This window comes from Lynx canadensis, chromosome B1, assembly GCF_007474595.2.
Source record: "Lynx canadensis isolate LIC74 chromosome B1, mLynCan4.pri.v2, whole genome shotgun sequence".
Taxonomy (NCBI): domain Eukaryota; kingdom Metazoa; phylum Chordata; class Mammalia; order Carnivora; family Felidae; genus Lynx; species Lynx canadensis.
Window position 1 is genome coordinate 28,153,747 of NC_044306.2, and position 23,038 is coordinate 28,176,784.

General features: G+C 38.6%; 1 protein-coding gene across 4 annotated transcripts in view; it reads left to right on the forward strand.

The window, feature by feature from the left end:
- Positions 1-1,149: 1,149 nt before the first annotated feature.
- UBXN8 (UBX domain protein 8) overlaps positions 1,150-23,038 on the forward strand; it is a 28,428-nt gene continuing 6,539 nt past the window's right edge. Inside the window, exons 1-6 of one of the 4 annotated variants that reach the window (XM_030312298.2) lie at positions 1,155-1,354; positions 9,248-9,370; positions 12,408-12,478; positions 17,475-17,597; positions 20,184-20,324; positions 22,121-22,162. In XM_030312298.2, the coding sequence (XP_030168158.1) occupies positions 1,267-1,354; positions 9,248-9,370; positions 12,408-12,478; positions 17,475-17,597; positions 20,184-20,324; positions 22,121-22,162 (588 nt within the window). In that variant the 5' untranslated portion in view covers positions 1,155-1,266. Of the gene's footprint in view, positions 1,355-9,247; positions 9,371-12,407; positions 12,479-17,474; positions 17,598-20,183; positions 20,325-22,120; positions 22,163-23,038 lie in introns of all 4 variants that reach the window. The other 3 variants (XM_030312302.2, XM_030312300.1, XM_030312299.1) reach the window with 3 other exon arrangements.

A 23,038-nucleotide genomic window follows, 5' to 3' on the forward strand; every position in this document is an offset into this window, starting at 1 on the left:
TGTGTGTTCGCAGGAGCGTGTGTGTGTGTGTGTGTGTGTGTGTGTGTGTGTGTATCCCTATCATAGGGCTCAGGTGCTGTATTGCATTTATCTGTTTACAAGACTAGTTAACTGAGTTTTGTTTTGTTTTTTTATTTTTGAGACAGAGAGAGACAGAGCATGAGCGAGAGAGGGAGACACAGAATCCGAAGCAGGCTCCGGGCTCGGAGCCAACAGCACAGAGCCCGACACGAGGCTCGAACTTGCCAACCGCGAGATCATGACCTGAGCCAAAGTCGGACGCTCAACCGACTGAGCCACCCAGGCGCCCCTAGTTAACTGAGTTTCTTGAGGACAAATTCGGTAATTTACATATATTTGAATCTCCCAGAGTTCTACAGCACCAGGGGAACCGTGGGATTCAATAAACGTCAGTTGGACTCAGTGGAAGGGTGAGGTAGCAGGATTGACGGATGGGTCAGAAAACGAAATTTCAAGCATTAAATTGTGTAAATTGTGAGGACCACCACAGCTTAACTGAGTTGTAGTTTGGCAGAAGCGCCACGGAGGTAAGTCATGGGATGGCAATGAGGTCATAGAACTGTGAGGCCAAATTTAGTCATTAACACCTATTGGCAAAACTGAGACGCAGAGCAAGGGGTAGCGGGACTCCAAGGGTCTCCAGGATCTTGAATTAGGTGCCAGGCCCCACTTTACAAGCATCTTCCCACAGTAATAAGAGGCCGCAGATGAGGCCGGGAACCGTTAGGATGATAAGGAAGGTGCTTCAGCAGAGGAGTGCTTAGTAGCTCCGACCCAAAAGCCCGCAGTCGCCTCCTAGGACACAAGGCCGAGGCACGGGGGCTGCCTTCTCACAGCGTCAACAGCCCGTACACTTTCCTCTTCCGGTACATTTTACTCTTGAGAGTTCTTTTTCACAGCTTCCACAGAGTCCAAAAGGGCGAGCGCTGCGGGCCTTGACTCTGGGGAGCTGCCGCGCTAGCGCCCAAGCTTTGCTTTCACAAGATTGGGCTAGGCGGGCTGCCAGACTGCCTATCTCTCCGGGACACCATGTGACGTGGGGGGAATGACTTGCATTTCTAATAACATAAGGCTACAGACTAGGAGTTCAAAACAGGGGCTTATCTCAGTCGAACCAAACGCCGGGCTTCAGGGTCTAGCTCTCCCCGAAAACCCCTCCCATAGCAAGGGCTCCACATCACCTTCCAACAGAAGGCGCAACCGGAAGGGGAGGGCCTCCCGCCCGGACGCGGGGCTCCCGCTATCATGGCTTCTCGTGGGGTCGTTGGCATTTTCCTCTTCTCTGCTCTCCCCCTCTTGTGTCTAGAGCTCCGGCGTGGGATCCCGGATCTAGGTAACTGTTGACTTTTTCCTTCTGACGCTCGCATCCGCGTAACTATCCCATGAGTGTTGCGTAAGGTTCCAGTCTCATGGCCACGTCGCCTCCGGGCGGCTTAGACTACGACTCCCAGGCTGCATAGCGCCTTCCTCTCTTCCGGCGCCGGGGCCCCACTCCAGGGAGCAAGACTCTCAGGGCTTTGAGGAGGCTGACTTCTCTTCGCGGAGAAAGTGTCTTTCCAGTTTTGTGTGCAAGGAGACAGAAGCTGGCAGAAAGCACAGGAACATATGTAGACACTACTTTCATATTGTTTTGAATGCTCACAAGGGAACAGGTGATGTGATGTAGGCCTTCTGAGGAATTTAAGCAGAGATTTAAATTATACGAAGCCTGGGCCAAAAACATTCTAGACCAAAGGAATTGACAAATTGGAGAAAAAGGATGAAGACCACTGTGAATGGATCAAGAAGACTAAAGGGGAGAGTGGATCGAGTTAATAACATTCACTGACCACCTCTTATAAACCTAACTCTAAGTGCTGTTTATTCATTATTTCTTCCAGTCTGTATTATAACCATGGTGTGGGTGGGGTATAATCCCCATTTTACACTTGAGGAAACTGAGATTTAGGGAGGGTTATTGGAGGGGTGCCTGGCTGGCTCAGTCAGTAGAGCATGTGACTCATGATCTTGGGATGGTGAGTTCAAGCCCCACTTTGGCCCTAGGGATTACTGGATAGATGGATGGATGATGGATGCAGATATAGATAGATAGTCGCTGGATTCTGTGGAGGATGTTTTGGAGGGAGGCTGTAGTGGAAGCAGTGGAGCAAGTGAGGCTCTAGAAGTAGACAAGTAGTGATGATGGCCTGGACTAGGATGATAACAGCGATGGAGTGTGCACAGATTTGGGATATTTACAAAGTAGAATCCACAGGATTTGTGGATGGATTAATGTTTGGGTGAGGGAAAGGAGGGATTCAAGGATAACTCCTTCAAGTGAATTTGAACAACCCTAAGTACTTGGTAGTGCCCGGGATAAAAGGGAAACTGAGGAAAATGGTGGGCCTGTGGAGAATCAGTCCTTTTTTGGATATATTAGTCATGGGTTTACATGCATGTCTCCCTTATACTCATTTCTAAAGTTTGAGATCCTGATGAAACTTAGCTTTGTATATTTCCTCTCTCCCTACTCAGGTACTTGGAAATGTTGCTTGAAATAACTTAAAATGCTTTTTTAAAAAATCTTCAAAGTCCTTTTAGAAACCTCCTACTCACTCAGTCTATATAGGAATCTAACAAGACCTTTATCCAAATGATATACAGAAATGTTAAATTCACGCTTATCTAGTCCAGAATTTACATGCTCCCCCCCTTGTCTTTTCAGCATCCACCTCTGTTCTGTTAATTTAGAATCTCTTCTACTTTGCACTAACGTTTAAGTCACTGATCAATGAGAAGATAGTTACGGAAGGTTGCAGAAGGAAATCTCACATAATCAGCTCTGACAACAGGAGAATATGCTTTTTGAAGGCAGAGCCCACATCTAATCTGTTTTTGTGTTCCCATCAAATATCACAATGCCTATTTATTTTTTAATTTTTTTCTTTTTTAAAATAGGCTCCATGCCCAATTGGGGGCTTAAAGTCATGATCCCAAGATCAAGAGTCACATGCTCTACCGATTGAGCCAGCCAGGTGCCCCGACAATGTCTAATTTAATAAAGCAGGCCTAAAATTCTAGAAAATGCAACTGGATTCCTGGTAGCATCTCCATCTAGTTCCTGATTTTTTTTTTACTTAATTCCTTTCTCCTAGAAACCTCTCAGTTGTGAACTGATGGTTGTTTACTTTGGTTTCTTTCTTTTTTTTTTTTAAGATTTTATTATTATTATCTTTTTTTAAGTTCATTTTATATATTTTGGGAGGGAGGGAGAGAGTGTGAGTGGATGAGGGGCAGAGAGAACGGGAGAGAGGGAATCCCAAACAGGCTCTGTGCTGTCAACGCAGGGCCTGACAAAGGGCCTGATCCCACGAACCAAGAGATCATGACCTGTGCCCAGATTGAGTTGGACCACTGACTCAACCACCTAGGCACCACTATTACTATTATTTTTTAAGAAATCTCTACACCCAATGTGGGGCTCAAACTTAGAACCCTGAGATTAAGAGTCTCATGCTCTATCAGCTGAACCAGCCAGGTACCCCTGCTTTGCTTTCTTGATATTTGTTTTCCAGATATCCAGTAACAGTATATACTTATAGATACTTTTAGCTGGGGCTGCTAATTGGAAAACTAGAATTCCTAGACCCATTCATTCAACTGGGCTGTATTTTTGGACAAACATTGAAAAATGGTTCCTATCTTTTTTCTACTGTGTAAAAGCCTTCATTGTCAGTACATTTTTACTTGTACTTAAAGCTAAATATTTTAATAAAAATTTTTTTAAAAATTTTTTTTTCAATGTTTATTTATTTTTGGGACAGAGAGAGACAGAGCATGAACAGGGGAGGGGCAGAGAGAGAGGGAGACACAGAATCGGAAACAGGCTCCAGGCTCTGAGCCATCAGCCCAGAGCCCGACACGGGGCTCGAACTAACGGACTGCGAGATCGTGACCTGGCTGAAGTCGGACACTTAACCGACTGCGCCACCCAGGTGCCCCTAAAAAAATTTTTTTAATGTTTATTTATTTTTGAGAAACAGAGAGAGAGACAGACAGAATAGGAGCAGGGGAGGGGCAGAGAGAGAGGGAGATACAGAATCCAAAGCAAGCTCCAGGCTCTGAGCTATCAGCACAGAGCCCGTCTCGGGGCTCTAACTCCCAGACCACGAGATCCTGACTGGAGCTGAAGTCGGCTGCTTAACCAACTGAGCCAGCCAGGCACATCAAGCTAAGTATTTTAATGCTGCTTCCTCACATTTGTTATTCTTTGAAGTGTCTTGCACATGGGCTCTTGAGAATATGGACCAAAAAAAACCCCAAAAAGCCAATTTAATAAAAAAAGTTTTACTTGAGGGGCGCCTGGGTGGCTCAGTTGGTTAAGCGGCCGACTTCGGCTCAGGTCATGATCTTGCAGTCCGTGAGTTCGAGCCCCGCGTCGGGCTCTGTGCTGACAGCTCAGAGCCTGGAGCCTGTTTCAGATTCTGTGTCTCCCTCTCTCTGACCCTCTCCCGTTCATGCTGTCTCTCTCTGTCTCAAAAATAAATAAACGTTAAAAAAAAAAAAAGTTTTACTTGAAAGACGTAAACAAACATAAGTCTAGTTCTTTTATATTCCCATATGATGTTTGCAAATTGCTTGCTTGTTAGAACAAAAAGCAGTATCATGGAACATAAATCCCGTAACTCAGTGGTTTCTCTAAATACCAATACTCTAGGTATTACATTACTTTTGTAATAGCCAGAAATACCCTAGATTTAATTAGATGTTGTCTTGAACAACTCTTGAATCAACAGCTAATGCTGGCAAAAAGTTGGAGGACTGTGAGGCAAAACAAAAGAAGTATTTAAACAGCTTTAAGTTGCTTTATTTTTAAAGGATAAAATATATATTGAGGTTTTTTTTTTTAAGGTTATTTTTTTATTTTGAGAGAGAGGGCACACCAGCGGGTAGGGGCAGAGACAGAAGGAACGAGGATCTCAAGAAGGCTCCCCACTGTTGTTTAGAGCCTGATGCAGGCTCACGAACCATGAGATCATGACCTGAGCTGAAACCAAGAGTTAGACACTTAACTGACTGAGCCACCCAGTCACCTCTATATATTGGTTTTCAGTTAAAAGAAAATATTTATCACAAGTGTAGAAAACTATACTTGAATAAAAATAAATATTTAAGTGTGTATATATAAATCATTTTTTAATCTTTAATTGACTACCAGCCCTGATCACATAGGCAAGATGGTTCTTCTGTACCTCTGCCTGGTGACTTTTGAGAACTACAAAACTAAAAACTCCTGGAGGGTAGAAACCATTTCTAACCCAACTTTATACCTGCTCCTTAACCATTTAGCAATGGTGTATTACACCATAAGTATTTACCATAAGTAAGTACTGATTACATTTTTTCTCATTTAATTTTCATCTTTGTTTTTAAAAGAAGACCAAATACTAAAGTTTGACTTTTTTCTAGGTGTTTATAGAATGATTTTATTTTCAAATAACCGAGTAAATATTGAGGAATAGAGAGGTACACAGTTGCATAATTGAACTGTGAGAAATATGAATTTGGTGTTTTTGAATGACTGTTTTTAAACAGAACTACAATTTGAGAGGTGCCTGGCTGGCTCAGTTGGTAGATCGTGTGACTCTTGATCTCAGGATTGTGAGTTCAAGTCCCATGTTGGGTATAGAAACTACTTAAAAAAATAAAAATAAATCTTTAAGTGAATGAATGAACAAACTAGAATTTGACAAGATGCTAATGTCACAATTTAATTCCCAATGGGATAATTTTACCTACCTCTCTGGACAGAGGGAAACCAGAATTTATGCATTATTGATAATCATAATGTTTATAAGTGTAGTCAGTCATATGAATTCTACCTATATTCATAAGACCGAAGATGTTCTAAAATTGTTTTTTTGAAAACTTATTCTGGTAATAATCAACCATGATGAATTTTATCTCACAAAGGAGAGTATGTGAAAAAAATCATAAGACAGTTGCTTAACTTTTACTATTCTTTATTACTACAAATAATCTTCTTAATGCCTTACTATTTGTTATTAGTATCAAGGAAAGTAAGGGGGATTCTGTCAAACATTTAAAGAAGAGTTAACACCTATTCTTTTGAAGCTGTTCCAAAAAGCAGAAATGGAAGGAAAGCTTCCAAACTCATTCTATGAGGCCAACACTAGCTTGATTCCAAAACCAGACAAAGACCTCACTAAAAAGGAGAACTATAGACCAATTTCCTTGATGAACATGGATGCAAAAATTCTCAACAAGATACTAGCCGACCAGATCCAACAATATATTGAAAGAATTATTCACCACGATCAAGTGGGATTTATACCTGGGATGCAGGGCTGGTTCAATATTCACAAATCAATGTGATACATCACATTAATAATTTTTTTTAATGTTTATTTATTTTTGGGAGAGAGACAGAGTGTGAGTGGGGGAGGAGCAGAGAGAGAGGGAGACACAGAATCTGAAGCAGGCTCCAGGCTCTGACCTGTCAGCACAGAGCCCAATGCGGGGTTCGAACTCACAAACCATGAGATCATGACCTGAGCTGAAGCCGGACGCTTACTGACTGAGCCACCCAAGCATCCTGATACATCACATTAATAAAAGAAAGAGTAAGAACCACATGATCCTCTCAATAGATGCAGGGAAAGTATTTGACAAAATACAGCATCCTTTCTTGATAAAAACCCTCAAGAAAGTAGGGATAAAAGGATCATACCTCAAGATCATAAAGCCATATATGAAAGACCCACCGCTAACATCATCCTCAATGGGGAAAAAACAGATCTTTCCCCCTAAAGTCAGGAACACAAGAATGTCCATTCTCACCACTGTTATTCAAAATAGTGTTGAAAGTCCTAGCGTCAGCAATCAGACAACACAAAGAAATAAAAGGCATCCAAATAGACAAGAAGGAAGTCAAACTTTCACTCTTCACAGATGACGATATTCTATGTGGAAAACCCAAAAGATTCCACTAAAAAACTGCTAAAACTGATCCATGAATTCAGCAAAGTCTCAGGATATAAAATCAATACACAGAAATCAGTTGCATTTCTCTACACCAATAATGAAGCAGCAGAAAGAGAAATCAAGGTATTGATCCCATTTTCAGTTACATCAAAAATCATGAAATACCTAGGAATAAACCTAACCAAAGAAGTGAAAAATCTGTACACTGAAAACTATTAGAAAGCTTATGAAAGAAATTGAAGAAGACACAAAAAAAATGGAAAAACATTCCATGCTCATGGCTTGGAAGAATATTGTTAAAATGTCGATACTACCCAAAGCAATCTACATATTCAATGCAATCCCTATCAAAATAACACCAACATTCTTCACAGAGGTAGTACAAACAATCCTAACATTTGTATGGAAGTAGAAAAGACCCCAAATAGCCAAAGCAATCCTAAAAAAGAAAACCAAGGCTGGAGGCATCACAATTCCAGACTTCAAGATGTATTACAAAGTTGTAATTATCAAGACAGTATGGTACTGGCACAAAACAGACACATGGATCAATGGAACAGAATAGAGAATCCAGAAATGGACCCACAAACATATGGCCAACTGATGTTTGACAAAGCAGGAAAGAATATCCAATGGAATAAAGATAGTCTTTTTAGCAAATGGTGTTGGAAAAACTGGACAGCAACATGTAAATGAATGAACCTGGACCACATTCTTATACCATACACTAAAATAAACTCAAAATGGATGAAAGACCTAAATGTAAGACAGGAAGTCATCAAAGTCTTAGAGGAGAAAGCAGGCAAAAACCTCTTTTATCTTGGCCACAGCAATTTCTTACTTAACATGTCTCCGGAGGCAAGGGAAACAAAAGCAAAAATGAACTATTGGGACCTCATCAAAATAAAAACTTTCTGCGCAGTGAAGGAAACAGTCAGCAAAACTAAAAGGCAACTGACAGAATGGGAGAAGGTATTTGCAAATGACATATCAGATAAAGGGTTAGTATCTAAAAATCTACGAAGAACTTATCAAACTCAACACCCAAAAAACATGATCCAGTGAAGAAATGGTCAAAAGACACTTTTGCATGAATAGACACTTTTGCAAAGAAGATATCCAGATGGCTAACAGACACATGAAAAAATGCTCAGCATCACTCATCATCAGGGAAACACAAATGAAAACCACAATGAGATACCAACTCACACCTTTAAGAATGGCTAACGTTAACAACTCAGGCAATGACAGATGTTGACAAGGATGCGGAGAAAGAGGAACCCTTTTGCGTTGCTGGTGGGAATACAAACTGGTGCAGCCACTCTGGAAAACTGTATGGAGGTTCCTCAAAAAATCAAAACTAGAACTACCCTATGACCCAGCAATTGCACTGCTAGGTATTTATCTAAAGGATACAGATGTCCTGTTTCAAAGGGGCACATGCACCCCAAAGTTTATAGCAGTGTTATTGAGAGTAGCCAAAGTTCATTGACTGATGAATGGATAAAGAGGATGTGGTATACAATGAAATATTACTCGGCAGTCAAAAATAATGAAGTCTTGCTTTTGCAACAATGTGGATGGAACTAGAGTATATTATGCTAAGTGAAATTAGAGAAAGACAAATATCATATGACTTCACTCATGGGATTTAAGATACAAAATAGATGAACATAAGGGAAGCAAAAATAATATGAAAACAGGGAGAGGGACAAAACAGACTTTTTTTTTTAAGTTTATTTATTTTGAGAGAGAGAGAATGCAAACGGGAGGAGGAGAGAGAGAGCGAGAGGGAGAGAATCCAAAGGAGGGCACAGAGCCCAATGCAGGTCTTAAACTCATGAACCGTGAGATCATGACCTGAGCTGAAACCAATAGTTGGACACTTAACTGACTGAGCCACCCAGGTGCCCCAAAACATAAGAGACTCTTAAATACAGAGAACAAACTGAGGGTTGCTGGAGGGGTTTTGGGTGGGGTGATGGGCTAAATGGGCAAGGGTCATTAAGGAGGACACTTGTTGGGATGAGCACTGGGTGTTATATGTAGGGGATGAATCACTGGGATTCTACTCCTGAAATCACAATTGCACTGTATGCTAACTAACTTGGATATAAATTTTAAAAAATAATATAAATTCAATTTAAAATTTTAATTTTAATATAAATATAAATTAAAATTTTTAAAAAGGAAAATATTTTGAACTTTAATTATTATTCTTTTTTTTTCTTACTTTTTTAAGGAGTTAAAGATCTAATTTTGCTGTGTGGCCGGATTTTCTTACTACTTGCTCTTCTTACTTTAATTATTTCTGTGACTACCTCATGGCTTAATTCATTTAAATCTTCCCAAGTGTATCTGAAAGGTAAGTTTATTGTTTATGCTACCCTTTTATAATTTTCTACTCTTTAGAGTATTTTATTTATTTATTTATTCTAGGATTTTGCATAATTAGAACCATTTACTGTTAATTTGTGACATATAATTTCAGCTGATCATTACTTTAGTCTTGATTTTTAATGGACTATAAATCCCAACATTTTTATGGGAAATTGTACATTATCCTTGTATACACATTTGAAATGATAGCATTTCTATATTGATACATTGCAAATTCTCTGATTTTAAGTTGTGCAGTTTCATTGTTCTTTGAGGTTTATGTTTTCAGTTTATAAACTATTCAACAAATGGTCATGTTTTCTACCGTTAATCTGTAGAGGCTTTTCAACCTAATTTATTTTTCCTTTCACTTTGGCAGTTTTTGTTTACATACTTACCTATAGAGTTAAGTGCTTACTCTTAATTTTAGGAAACCATGCTTGTTCTTATTTTATGTTTGATAAGCAAAAAATTTTACTGTAATTTTGGTAAGTAAAAATTTGTCAAAGCCTTTGACAATGTTAAAAGTGTTAGAAGCCTTTTAAAACAATATTGTAGTTCACTTCAGAAAAGATGAATCCTAAAACTAAAGCCTAAATTTTTACATCCTTTTACAAAGAAGCTTGCCAATAGTGATTTTGGTACATTGTGTTTCATTTTGCTACTTATTTAAATGTAAATAAATGACAGGAAAATAAGCAGTGCTTAATTTATAGCCTTTCCAAATTAACCATGAATATAACCATAATCCTAAAAGGTTATACTGTTCAACCCAAACATAAAAGGCAATCTAGATGTTTTAGGGTCTCTCAATCATAGATTTTTGAAATTCTTTTCTTCTTTTGGTAATTATTTGATGTCTTATACTTCAAATTATCCATTGGAAAATTAAATAAGAGCATTGTAACTTCTCTTGGAAATTTCGTGTTAAGTGCATTTAACATCAGGAGGATATTTGCTGCAGGCATTAAATGGTCAAATATTCTATATTTTATAAATAAGGGAAACGTGTATTTGACATAGTTTTTGTAGTTTAAATTGTACCTTTTTATCGTTGGAGTGTACATCATTCTGGTACATTTACGGATTAATGATTTTGAGACATAGTCATCACTGAAGGCTAAAACTATTTAAGAAGTAATTAAGACTATGTAAAGTGCTTAATTATTGTCAGATTTCCTTTAAATGAGTAAAAAATCCGCATATTTATACGCTTTGTATCTTCCCTAGTGTCATCAGATATTGAGATACCAGACTTCAGATTCATCCAAAACTTTAATCCTCCATGTTTTGTAAAGATTTGCATGATGAAGTGTATCACAAGTTCAGAAGCAGTCAGTTCTCAGTGGCTTTAAGGATTAAAGACCTTTGGGGAACCTATTTGGCTCAGTCAGTAGAGCATGTGACTCTTGATCTCAGGGTCATGAGTTCAAGTCCCATGCTGGGTGTGGAGCCTACTTAAAAAGAAAAAAGGGATTAAAGCCCCTTAATCACCTGCTATTGACTTATTTAGAAACTATATTCTTTGATTCAGAGTCAGAAGGGGAGTCTTAAGATCACTAAGTCTAACTCATCACATAGCAAGTTAGTGGCCAGACTAGACCTTCTGCTTTCCTATGTGCTTTGCTGCCCTAATCTTTCCTTAATAAACTTGAGGATATATTTATTGCCAGGAGAGAAAGTTGTTGACAGAAAGGAACACTCCTATTTAAGGAGCCAGGCAGGTTAAAGGATGTATTTTCCAAAAAGATGTCTAATTCCTCAAGGGAATACAGTTAAATGAAATTAATTCAAATGAAACTTAGTGTACCTAGAATAAAAAAGGTTATACAACAGCAAATATTCTTTCTCTTGCCATTCAGTGGCTAATAACCTAATATTGGTTCAGTCATGGGAGTTTCCAAGCAAGGAAGCAAGGCATGTTGCTTATGTGTGTATGAATTTTTTTTAAAGCTTTTTTTTTTTTTTTTTTGAGAGAGAGAGAGTGGGGGAGACGTAGAGAGAGAGGGAGAGAAGGAATCACAAGTAGGCTCCACACCATCAGTGCAAAGCCTGACTTGGGGCTCAAATCCACGAACTGTGGGATCACCTGAGCCGAAACCAAGAGTCAGAGGCTCAACCCACTGAGCCACCCAAGTGCCCCGTGTGTTTTTTTTTTTTTTTTAAAGTAGGCTCCATGCCCAATATGGGGCTTGAACTCATGACCCTGGGATGAAGTCAGATGCTCTACCCACTGAGCCAGCCAGGTGCCCCTTTATTTATTTTTAAAAGACTTTATTTTTAAGTAATCTGTATACCTAATGTGGGGTTCAAACTCACAACCCCGAGATCAAGAGTCACACATGGGGCGCCTGGGTGGCTCAGTTGGTTTAGCATCCAACTTCAGCTCAGGTCATGATCTCGCAGTTTGTGAGTTCGAGCCCCACATCGGGCTCTGCTGAGAGCTCAGAGCCTGGAGCCTGCTTCAGATTCTGTGTCCCCCTCTCTCTCTGCCCCTCCCCTGCTCACACTCTTGTCTCTCTTTCATTCAAAAATAACTAAACATTAAAAAAAAAAAAAAAAGAGTTGCACACTCCACTGACTGAGTTAACCAGGCGCCCAGGTATGATGCTTTTACTGTCATGTCAAGGGTGACCAAATGGCACACATGCCTACAGGGCAGCATTCTCCACTTCATGTGCAGAAATGGGCTTTCATGCCATGTCTTGGAGCTGCTGAAGCCCTAGCATGAAAAATCCAATATAATCATTCTTGAAGCCTCCTCACCAAAACTATGACATATGATATTATTGAATGTTAGAGAATTTTTGTTTCAGAACAGACCGTTTCTTACAGATTTTACTTGTGGATTTCTTTGTTTGAACTGTCTGCATGTACCTCATTTTCATCGTTTGAAAAACACAGTCTGTTTTTTGAAGGCTTGTCTCTCCCAAAATGTTATCTACAGACTACTTTCAGAGAAAACAGCATTCAACTTACAATATTTGGGAATTAAAAAGCATTTTTATGTTTTGATGTCTTAGAAGAAGAAGAGAAGAATGAAAAAAGGCAAAAACTTGTCAGGAAAAAACAACAAGAGGCACAGGGTGAAAAGGTAAAGCATAATTTTTAGAGAGTATATATAAAGAGAATACAGAACATCTTGGGGCATTTAAAATCGAGGTCTGTTGCTTTCTGCATTTGTGCTTGGACTTTTTTTTTAAGTTTATTTATTTTGAAAGAGAGAGAGAACATGCTCACATGTGAGAGTGGGGGGCAGGGTGCAGAGAGAGAGGAGAGAGGTAATCCCAAACAGGCTCTGTGTTCTCAGTGCAGAGCCTGACTGGGGGTCAAACTCACGAACTGTAAGATCATGACTTCAGCTGAAATCAAGAATCAGATGCTTAACTGACTAAGCCACCCAGGTGCCCCATGTGCTCAGATTTTTTAATTATTGAGGTCAAATTCACATGACTTAAAATTAACCAATTAAAAAAAATTAACCAATTTAAAATGTACAATTCAGTGGCATTTAGAACATTTGCAGTGTTATGCAATCACTACCTCTCTCTAGTTCCAAAACATTTTCTTTACCCCAAAACAAGACCCCGTACCTATTAAATAGTCACTTCTCCATTCCCACTCCTGTCCTTTGGCAACTAGGTCTGCTTTCTGTTCATATGGATTTATGTATTCTGGATATTTCATTTGAGTGGAATCACATAATATGTGACCTTTTGTGTTTGCCTTCTTTCACTTAGAATAATGTTTTCTGGGGTTCATCCATATACATGTATCAGTACCTCATTCCTTTTTTGCAGGTAAATAATATTTCATTGTATGGATGTATCAAAACTTGTTTATCAGGGGCGCCTGGGTGGCTCAGTCGGTTAAGCGGCCGACTTCGGCTCAGGTCGTGATCTCGCGGTCCTTGAGTTCGAGCCCCGCGTTGGGCTCTGTGCTGACAGCTCAGAGCCTGGAGCCTGTTTCCGATTCTGTGTCTCCCTCTCTCTGACCCTCCCCCGTTCATGCTCTGTCTCTCTCTGTCTCAAAAATAAATAAATGTTAAAAAAAAAATTAAAAGAAAAAAACTTGTTTATCAGTTCATTTGCTGATGCACATTTAGGTTGTCTCCACCTTTGGGCTGTTGTGAATAGTGCTGCTATGAATATTTGGACACAATTCTTTGAGTACCTGTTTTCAGTTCTTTTGGGCATATATATATATAGGAGTGGAATTGCTGGGTCATCTGGTAATTCTGTGTTTACCTTTTTGAGGAACCACCAAACTGTTCTCTACACCAGCTATTCCATTTTATATTCTCACCAATTTCTGAGGGTCCCAATTTCTCCATTTCCTCACGGACATATATTTTCCCACCCCCACCTCCTTTTAAATATTCATTGTAGTGGCGCCTGGGTGGCTCAGTTGGTTAGGTGTCTGACTCTTGATTTTGGCTCAGATCTTGAGGTTCGTGAGTTCAAGCCCTGTGTCCCTGCCTGGGATTTTCTCTCTCTGCCTCTTTCTCTGCCCCTCCCATGTACTCTCTCTCTCAAAACAATAAATTCTCATTGTGATGAGCATGAAGTGGTATCACATTGTGGTTTTGATTTGCATTTCCCTAATGACTAATAATGTTGAATGTCTTTTCATATGCTTGCTGGAGAATGTCTATTCTTATGTCTTCTCTGCAGAAATGTCTGTTCAAGTTCTTTGCCCATTTTTGGGTTGTGTTGTCTTTTTTTTTTTTTTTTTAATGAGAGTTCTTTATGTATTCTGGATACTAGACTCTTATCAGATACATAATTTCCAAGTATTTTCTCCAATTGTGTGGGTTCTCTTCATTATTTTGATATTGTCCATTGATGCACAAAAGTTTTGATGAAATCCAGTTATTTCTTTTGTTGCTCATGCTTTTGGTGTCCATTGCCAAATCCATTGTCCCTCTAAGAATCCATTGCCAAATTGAAAGCCATGATGATTTACCACTATATATTTTCTTTCAAGAGTTATATAGTTGTAAAAAGAAAAAAAAAAGAGTTGTATAGTTGTAGCTTTTATATTTAGGTTACTAATCCACTTTGAGTATATAGTGTGTATATATTTTTGTATATAGTGTGAGGTGGGGATTCAGTTTCTTTTTTAATATTGTTTTGGCTATTTGGGGCTCTTTACACTTTCAAATAAATTTGAGTTGGCTTTTCCATTTCTGTAAAAAAGGCCTTTGTGATTTTTGAGAAGGATTACATCAAAATCCATAGATTGCTTTGGGGAGTTTTGACATTTTATATTAAGTCTTCCTTGCTTTGCTTCGTGTTGACATCTTAATGATATTAAAACTTTCAACCATAAGCCTGTAATGTCTTTCCACTTATTTATATCTTTAATTTCTTCCAACAATATTTTATAGGTTTCAGTGTACATAGTTACCCTTTTGGCTAAATTTATTTCTACGTATTTTATTTTGGATGCTGTTTTAAATGTAATTGTGGTTTTAATTTCCTTTTTTGACTTTTCATTGCTAGTGTATAGAAATTATACAAATTATACAAATTATAGAAATACAAATGGTTTTTCTGTGTTGATCTTGTACCCTGCACTTTGTTTATTATTTATTAGCTCTAGTGATTGCTGTGCATGGATTCTTTGGATTTTCTATTAAGGCAAACCTTATTTTATTGTACTTCATTTTATTGTGCTTTGCAGATACAGGTTTTTTTTTGTTTGTTTGTTTGTTTTTTTACATATTGAATGTCTATGGCAACCCTACATTGAGCAAGTCTATTGGTGCCATTTTTTTCTAACAGCATTTGCTCACTTCGTGTCTCTGTGTTATATTTTGGTAATTGTCGCAATATTTCAAATGTTTTATTATTATATTTTTTATGGTAATCTGTGATCAGTGATTGCAACTCAATGAAAGTTCAGATAATGGTTAGCATTTTTTAACAAGAAAGTATTTTTTAATTAAGTCGTGTACTTTTTTGTAGACCTAATGCTATTGCACACTTAGTAGACTACAGTATAGTACAAACATAACTTTTTTTAAGTTTATTTATTTTGAGAGAGAAAGCACAAGTGGGGGAGGAGCAGAGACAAGGAAAGAGAGAGAAACAGCAGGGGAGGGGCAGAGAGAGAGGGGAAGAGAGAGAATCCCAAGCAGGCTCTACACTGTCAGCACAGAGCCTGATTTGGGGCTCGAACCCACAAACCATGAGATCATGACCTGAGCCGAAACCAAGAGTTGGACACTTAACTGACTGAGCCACCCAGGCATCCCTAAACATAACTTTTATATGCACTGGGAAACCAGAAAATTAATTTGACTTGCTTTATTGTGATATTTACTTTATTGCAAACTGACCTTCAATATCTCTAATATATGCCTATATAAGATCATGTCATCTGACAATAGGGATAGTTTTACTTCCTCCTTTCCAAAATGGTGTTTGTTTATTTTTCTTGCCTATTGCTCTAGCTAAAACTTCTGAATGGTGTTGAATAGTAGTGGTGAAAGCCAGTATCCTTGTGTTGTTCCTGGTCTTAGAAAGCTTTTAGTCTTTCACCACTGAATGTGATGTTAGCTACGGGTTTTTTCTAGCTACTCGTTATGTTGAGCAAGTTCCTTCCTATTCCTAGTTTCTGAGTATTTTTATCATAAAGAGTGTTGAGTTTTGTCAAATGTTTTTTCCTTATCAATTGAGATGATCATGTATTTTTTTCCCCTTTGTTTATTGATATGTATTACACTGATTGATTTTCTTATGTTGAAACGTCTTGCATTCTTGGGATGAATCACACATAGCCGGTATATAATCCTTTCAGTATGTTTTTGGATTCAGTTTGCTAGAATTTCGTTGAGGATTTTTGCATCTACATAAGAGATACTGGTTTGTACTAGTCTTGTAGTGTCTTTGCCTGGCTTTGGTATCAGGATGATGTTGACCTCATGTAATTAATTAGGAACTGTTCTTACTTTTATTTTTTGGAGTGTCAACAAGACAGTGTTAACTCTTCTTTAAAGGTTTGATAGAAGAGCACCTGGGTAGCCCGGTTGGTTGAGCATCCCACTTCTGCTCAGGCTATGATCTTGAAGTTCGTGGGTTCGGGCCTTGAGTGAGCTGACAGCTCAGAGCCTGGCACCTGCTTCAGATTCTGTGTCTCTCCCTCTCTCTGCCCCTCCTCCACTTGTGTACACACACATGCGCACGTTCTCTCTCTCTCAAAAATAGATAAACATTAAAAAATGTTTAAAGATTTGATAGAATTCACCTGTGAATCTACTTTACTTTACTGGGAGGCTTTTAATTACTGATTCAATATCTTGTTAGGTATGTTGAGATTTCCTAATTCTTGAGTCAGTTTAGGCAATTTGTATGTTTCTAGGAGTTTGTCAACTTCATCTTGGTTTTCTGAATTGTTGGTTTACAGTTGTTCACAATATTCTTTTTCTGGCGTGCCTGGGTGGCTCACTTGGTTGAGCGTCCAACTCTTGACTTCAGCTCAGGTCATGATTTTGAAGTTTGTGAGTTCAAGCCCCACGTTGGTCTCTGCGCTGACAGTGCAAGCCTGCTTGGGATTCTGTCTCCCTCTCTATCTGCCCCTCCCTCCCAAAAAGTAAATAAATAAACTTATAAAAATAAAAACAAAAAAACCCCACCAGAATCTCCATTTCTTTTAAGCCCAAAAATATTTTCTACTTTACTATGATTAAGCTGTTCATTAACACTTTTCCAAGTGACTTCTTGCTTTGGGCATTGTGCCTTGAACAAATGGCTTTGACTTTAAGCTCCTAGAAGCCAAGCATCACATCCTATGCATCTTTGTATCCCTAGCTCGTAGTAAGTTTTTGTTGGATTGAGAACACATTAGAATATCTAGAGGCCAACTGCCAAATAAGCATAAGCATAGAACATTTGTTTTTATCTGCTTTAGGTATATATGCAGATTTTTAGAGAGTGATGTAAAAGGAGGATGCTGCTTTTTTGACAAAATTTAGTGTGACAGAAAACACAATTTGTTAACCTGTTTCTTATTTCCAACTCTATAGACCATGGAAGATCTTTGGAATGTTATGGTAATAACACCTCATTTATTATTTTTTTTAATAGGTCAGCAGATACATAGAGAATGTTCTAAAACCTCACCAGGAGATGAAATTGAGAAAACTGGAAGAGCGCTTTTATCAGATGACGGGTGAAACTTGGAAATTAAGCAATGGTCATAAACTTGGGGTTAGAAAATAGTCTCACTTTATATTTTGAATTCTGCTACTACATACATACATGCAATATATGTATATGACATATAATGTATAAGTACATATAATGTACAAGCATATTACATATTTGGGTTTTTAAAATTTCGAATGATGTTAAACTGGTCTGGTTTTTAGGAATCTTTATTGCTAATGATTGTACATAGAGCATATTTGTGTGTTGAAGGCTTAAGTGCTTTTGGTGCCCAAAGAGCATATAACCTAGATGTTTGAGAAGCTCTAACATAAAGTTGTCTTTGAGAAAACTGTTGACCAATCACCATATTTTATATGAGGAAATTCAGATCTTTCCTTAAGATCTCCAAGGTATGACAAGCTCACATTATACTCATTATGTTTCGCTCTGTTTCTATAAAGCCAAATTAACCTTTGACTCTTTTTTCCTTTGGCATTGAGTATGAACTTTTGTCATTTGCTAATGGTAGTTTTCAGCTCAAAGTTTTTTTACAGAGGGAAAACGATATTCATAAAGGAATTAAGTTTTAGGGGTGGCTGCCTGGCTCAGTTGGTAGACCATGCAACTCTTAATCTCAGGGCCACAAGTTCAAGCTCCCCCATGTTGGACCTGGAGCCTACCTAAAAAAAAAAAAAAATTAAGTTTGAGAGTAACTAGTCAGAGATTTTATGTGTAAGATCATTTCTGTCCCAAAGACTTTTTGGGTTTTTTTGCTTTCTATTTATATTGCATCTTTTACTATCCTATAAATAAAATGATCCAGTAAAGGTTAACAGGATTCTTACTGTGAAGCTAGACTCCGTTGTTATCCATTTCATAATGGTAAATATGCATCAAGGGTGGGTAATGAAATTAATGCGAAAGATGTGCAGCATGAAATGTGCCTGCTCTGTGGAGTGATGTCACTTCGGAGATGAGTTTGTCTTCTGTTCAGAAGCCTGACTTTAGCTGGCCACACCTTTTTCTCAAATGGTCACAAAGTGAATTAGTCATTCTGCCCCTTGCTTTCAGGCTATGTCTTCATGACACTAGTAGCATATATTTTAACCTAATTAGTGGGGACAACAAGAAGTCAGGGACCAAGCAGACCACTGGCATTGTTATGACTTAAGGCTCTTAGGACTATCAAGAATGTGAGAATCAGGGGGCACCTGGGTGGTTCAGTCAGTTAAGCCGACTTCGGCTCAAGTCATGATCTCACAGTTTGTGAGTTTGAGCCCCGCATCTGGCTCTCTGGGCCTTTGTTCCCCTCTCTCTGCCCCTTCCCCACTGGTTTTCTCTCTCTCTCTCTCAATAATAAATAAACTTAAAAAAAAAATGTGAGAATCAGAATGTTAATTGCTGAGAGAAAGCGTAGGCGGCAGCTGATGGAGCCTGGTACTTTGCAGTCAGCCTGTTTGGCCAGTTAACTATTGAGCATCTAGATCTCTTGGCTCCCATTGCCCCTCCCCTTCCACCAGGTTTTCTTAGGATAAAGGAATAAAACAGCCCACCAAAATGGTGGCCATTTTAGTCTGATAAAGAGAACTTTTACAAGTCAGTGGATGTAGAAAAGGGTATTTTTGAACTAGTAAGTATGTATCTGAGAATTTGACATTTAAGTTAATTATCTTGCTGAGGAAAAAGTTTTAATGGATAATATTAATAAAAAGTAATATGGTTTCTGGAATAAATTCCTTTGCTTTCTAAAGTGATTAATTCAAAAGGAAGATCAGAGTTTGAATCTGAGAACTAAAATATATGTAACAGGATACTTCGGCCATGTTCAACTATGGAAGTATTTCATGGTTACATACACAGACATGTTTTTACATACCTATTCTCTTTTCACAGCTTTTTAAAGCATAATCCCTTGCACTGTCTTGCATCCTTTAATGAAAGGAGAAAAGGATATCATTCAGGTTTTCTTATTTCTTCCACCCTACTAAAAACTGTGGGGATCAATTAAAATGGAAAGATGCCTCTCAGCCTTGTGTCTATCAGAGAGAGCCCTAGGGCTGGGTAAGAGTAGTTTCTACAGGATGTTAAGCTCTATGTTTTCTTCTCCAAGGAAATAATGCTTTAAATTTCTGGACCTAATATTGACTAAGTTCTTTTTTTTTTTTTTTTTTTTTTTAAGTAGACTCCACACCCAACGAGAGGCTTGAACTCACGACTCTGAGATTAAGAGTTGCATGCTCTGCCAATAGAACCAGCCAGTATTTTTTACTAAATTTTTTTTAATTAAAAAAAATTATTTTTATGTTTTTATTTTATTTTTGAGAGAGAGTGACAGAGTGTGAGTTGGGGAGGGGCAGAGAGAGGGAGACACAGAATCCAAAACAGGCTCCAGGCTCTGAGCTGTCAGCGCAGAGCCTGACATGGGGCTCGAACTCACAGACTGCGAGATTGTGACCTGAGCCGAAGGGACACCCAACCGACTGAGCCACCCAGGCACCCCTGAGTTGAGTTTTGTTTTGTTTTGTTTTTTTTAACTGAAATGTCATTTTTTACTGAAATGCCGTCAGGGTAAAAGAAAGAGCCACTGTGAATTGAATGAAGTTTATACTAGAGACTATTTAGAAATTGTCTGTTGTTTTTGACCAGGGTGATGAAGAGTTGGTGCTTGAAAATGGGAGTCAGACATCTTTTGAAACATCAAACAGCAGAGAAGCAGCAAAGAGACGGAACTTGCCTAAGCCTCTAACCAAAATTTCACCATCTGCTGAACAGCCCACGCAGAAGGAGGTTCATTACTGAATGCCTACTCATGTAATTGTATCAGTGTGCAGTAGGAATATGGTTCTCTGGGCGAGGTGGTATACTGAGTGAAGATTAGGACTGGCTTTTAATCCAGATGGTGTCTTCCCACTACCTTATAAAGGGATCAGCTTCATTAAAAACCACTTTGCTATTTGATACTAATATTAATGTTCTGAACCACACTTAGAAGGAAGCTATGAAGATAAATGACAGATTTACAAAATACTCCGTTCTTTTGAGGAAGTAATTTTATTATGTAGAAATGAAAAATGTTTACTAAGGGAAATATTCCTACAGGTAACTAAGACATGATTAACCCATATTTAGTGAGAGGCTAATATTATTATTTTTTTATTAAAAAAATTTTTTTTAATATTTTATTTTTAAGCAATCTCTGCACCCAGCATGGGGCTTGAACCCATAACCCCTAGATCAAGAGTTGCATGCTCTACCAATTGAGCCACCCAAGCCCCCGAGTGGCTAATATTATTAACGTGGGTAATATTTTTCTCAGTAGCCCTTCCAGGGAATGGGTTAGCAACCATTCATTTTGGAACAGTGCTGAGGTTCATTATTACTTCTGTTCTTTCAAATTTTTAATCCTTAAGTTGACCCTCATTTGGATCTGGCAAAGGTTGGAAATAAATCTCTTTGCCCTGACTCTTAAGGGATGCTGGGAGGCCATATGTTCCCTGAACATAGTTTCTAATATGTTGCCTCTTGGTCTGAGGTTTCTTAACCCCATAATGGGGCCTGAGGGTGGCAGTCAAGTCATTGAACTATTTCTAGCATTTCAAAAAGATCTTATGGACTAATTAAAACTTCAGGAGTCTTAGCTTTTTGTTAATAACATGAATCGTCTCATGTTGTTGGTTAATTTTGGTTGACTGTCAGGCTTTTGATACCAAAGGAAAGTAAATGGTTTATTTGATAAAATGCAGTTAATGTTGGCTAGATACAATGCTAGAAAACTGAGTCTGTGGTATTAAAAAACAAAAAGCGTCCCTGAAGGTGAAATTGTTGGTAACCCTGTTGAACGAGAGAAAATGGTCTGAACACCTGGTTTTGTAATAAACAGAAATAAGGAAACATCAGTAAATCATGAAGACAACCAAAGTGAATGTTTCTTATCCAGTCCCCTAGAAGTGCCAGTGAAGAAAGATACACGTTTAAAATGTGTATACGTATGAACCTAAATAACTTTGGGGTCTGTTGAACTTAATATTTATCCTCTGTGTCTTTAAATAGTGTATTTTTATGTAGTGGCTTGGAATATCATAAAAATGAGATTCTTAAATATGCATAGATTGGTAGCTATCATCCCACATCCTGTTATTATCATGTATTTAGCACAGAATGGCTTACCAAAAATGTTTAATTGAGCCCTTTCATATGGTACATTTTTATAAATGTATATTAAAAGATTTCATTGGGGTGCCTGGGTGGCAGAGTCTGTTAAGCGTCAGACTCTTGTCTCAGCTCAGGTCATGATCTCACAGTTTGAGTTCAATCCCCACATAGGGCTCTGTGCTTATGGTGTAGAGCCTGCTTGGGATTCTGTCTCTCTTCCTCTGCTCTTGCCCCGCCTGTGTGTGTGCTCGCTCACTCTCCGTCTCTCTCAAAATAAATAAATAATTAAAGAAAATTTTAAAAATAAATAAAAGATTCCATTAGGCTTAGATGTGTCTAAACTCTATATTAAAAGGAACTCTTCTCACTGAGATTTTTTTTTTTTCTTCAAAATGTTTACACTCTTCTTAGTAATACTTAATTTTCTTTAGGTTCTTGATCTACCTGAAGAACCTCCTGAAACAGCTGACGAAGTAAGCTCATTTTTTTCTTTGGAAATTAAATATATTTTGTTTTCTTTAACATCAAGTGAGTATGTCTTATCTCAGTTTGGGTTTAGAAAAAGAAGAGAGGGGCGCCTGGGTGGCGCAGTCGGTTAAGCGTCCGACTTCAGCCAGGTCACGATCTCGCGGTCCGTGAGTTCGAGCCCCGCGTCGGGCTCTGGGCTGATGGCTCAGAGCCTGGAGCCTGCTTCCGATTCTGTGTGTCCCTCTCTCTCTGCCCCTCCCCCATTCATGCTCTGTCTCTCTCTGTCCCAAAAATAAATAAACGTTGAAAAAAAAAATTTTTTTTAAATAAAAAAATAAAAAAAAAAGAAAAAGAAGAGAGTACGCATGTTTATGTGATAGCCCTGTAATTAGGTCTGTTTTGAACGTGGTGTAATAGCAAACCTCTCAGCCTGTGTCCAGTTTTGGAGGCTGCCATCCACCGAGTGGGTCTTTAGAGGCCCCCCACCCCATCAGGCAGAGATATGATACATGGGCTTTTCCAAAACTTTAGGTCAGCAAAGGAGTTACTTGTTTTTTTCTAGATTTTTTGTTTGTTTATTTATTTTGAGAGAGACGGAGAGCAAGCAGGAGAGGGACAGAGAGAGATGGAGTCAGAGGTTCTGAAGAGGACTCTGTACTGACCACACCGAGCCTGACGTGGGGCTCAAACCCACGAACTGTGAGATCATGACCTGAGCCAAATGCAGACACTTAACTGACTGAGCCACCCAGGAGCCCAGGGGTTACTTTTTACTAAAAAATCAGGGACGCCTGGGTGGCTCAGTCAGTTTAGGGACCAACTCTTGATTTTGACTCTAGTCACAATCCCAGGGTTGGATTGTGGGACTGAGCCCCTTGCAG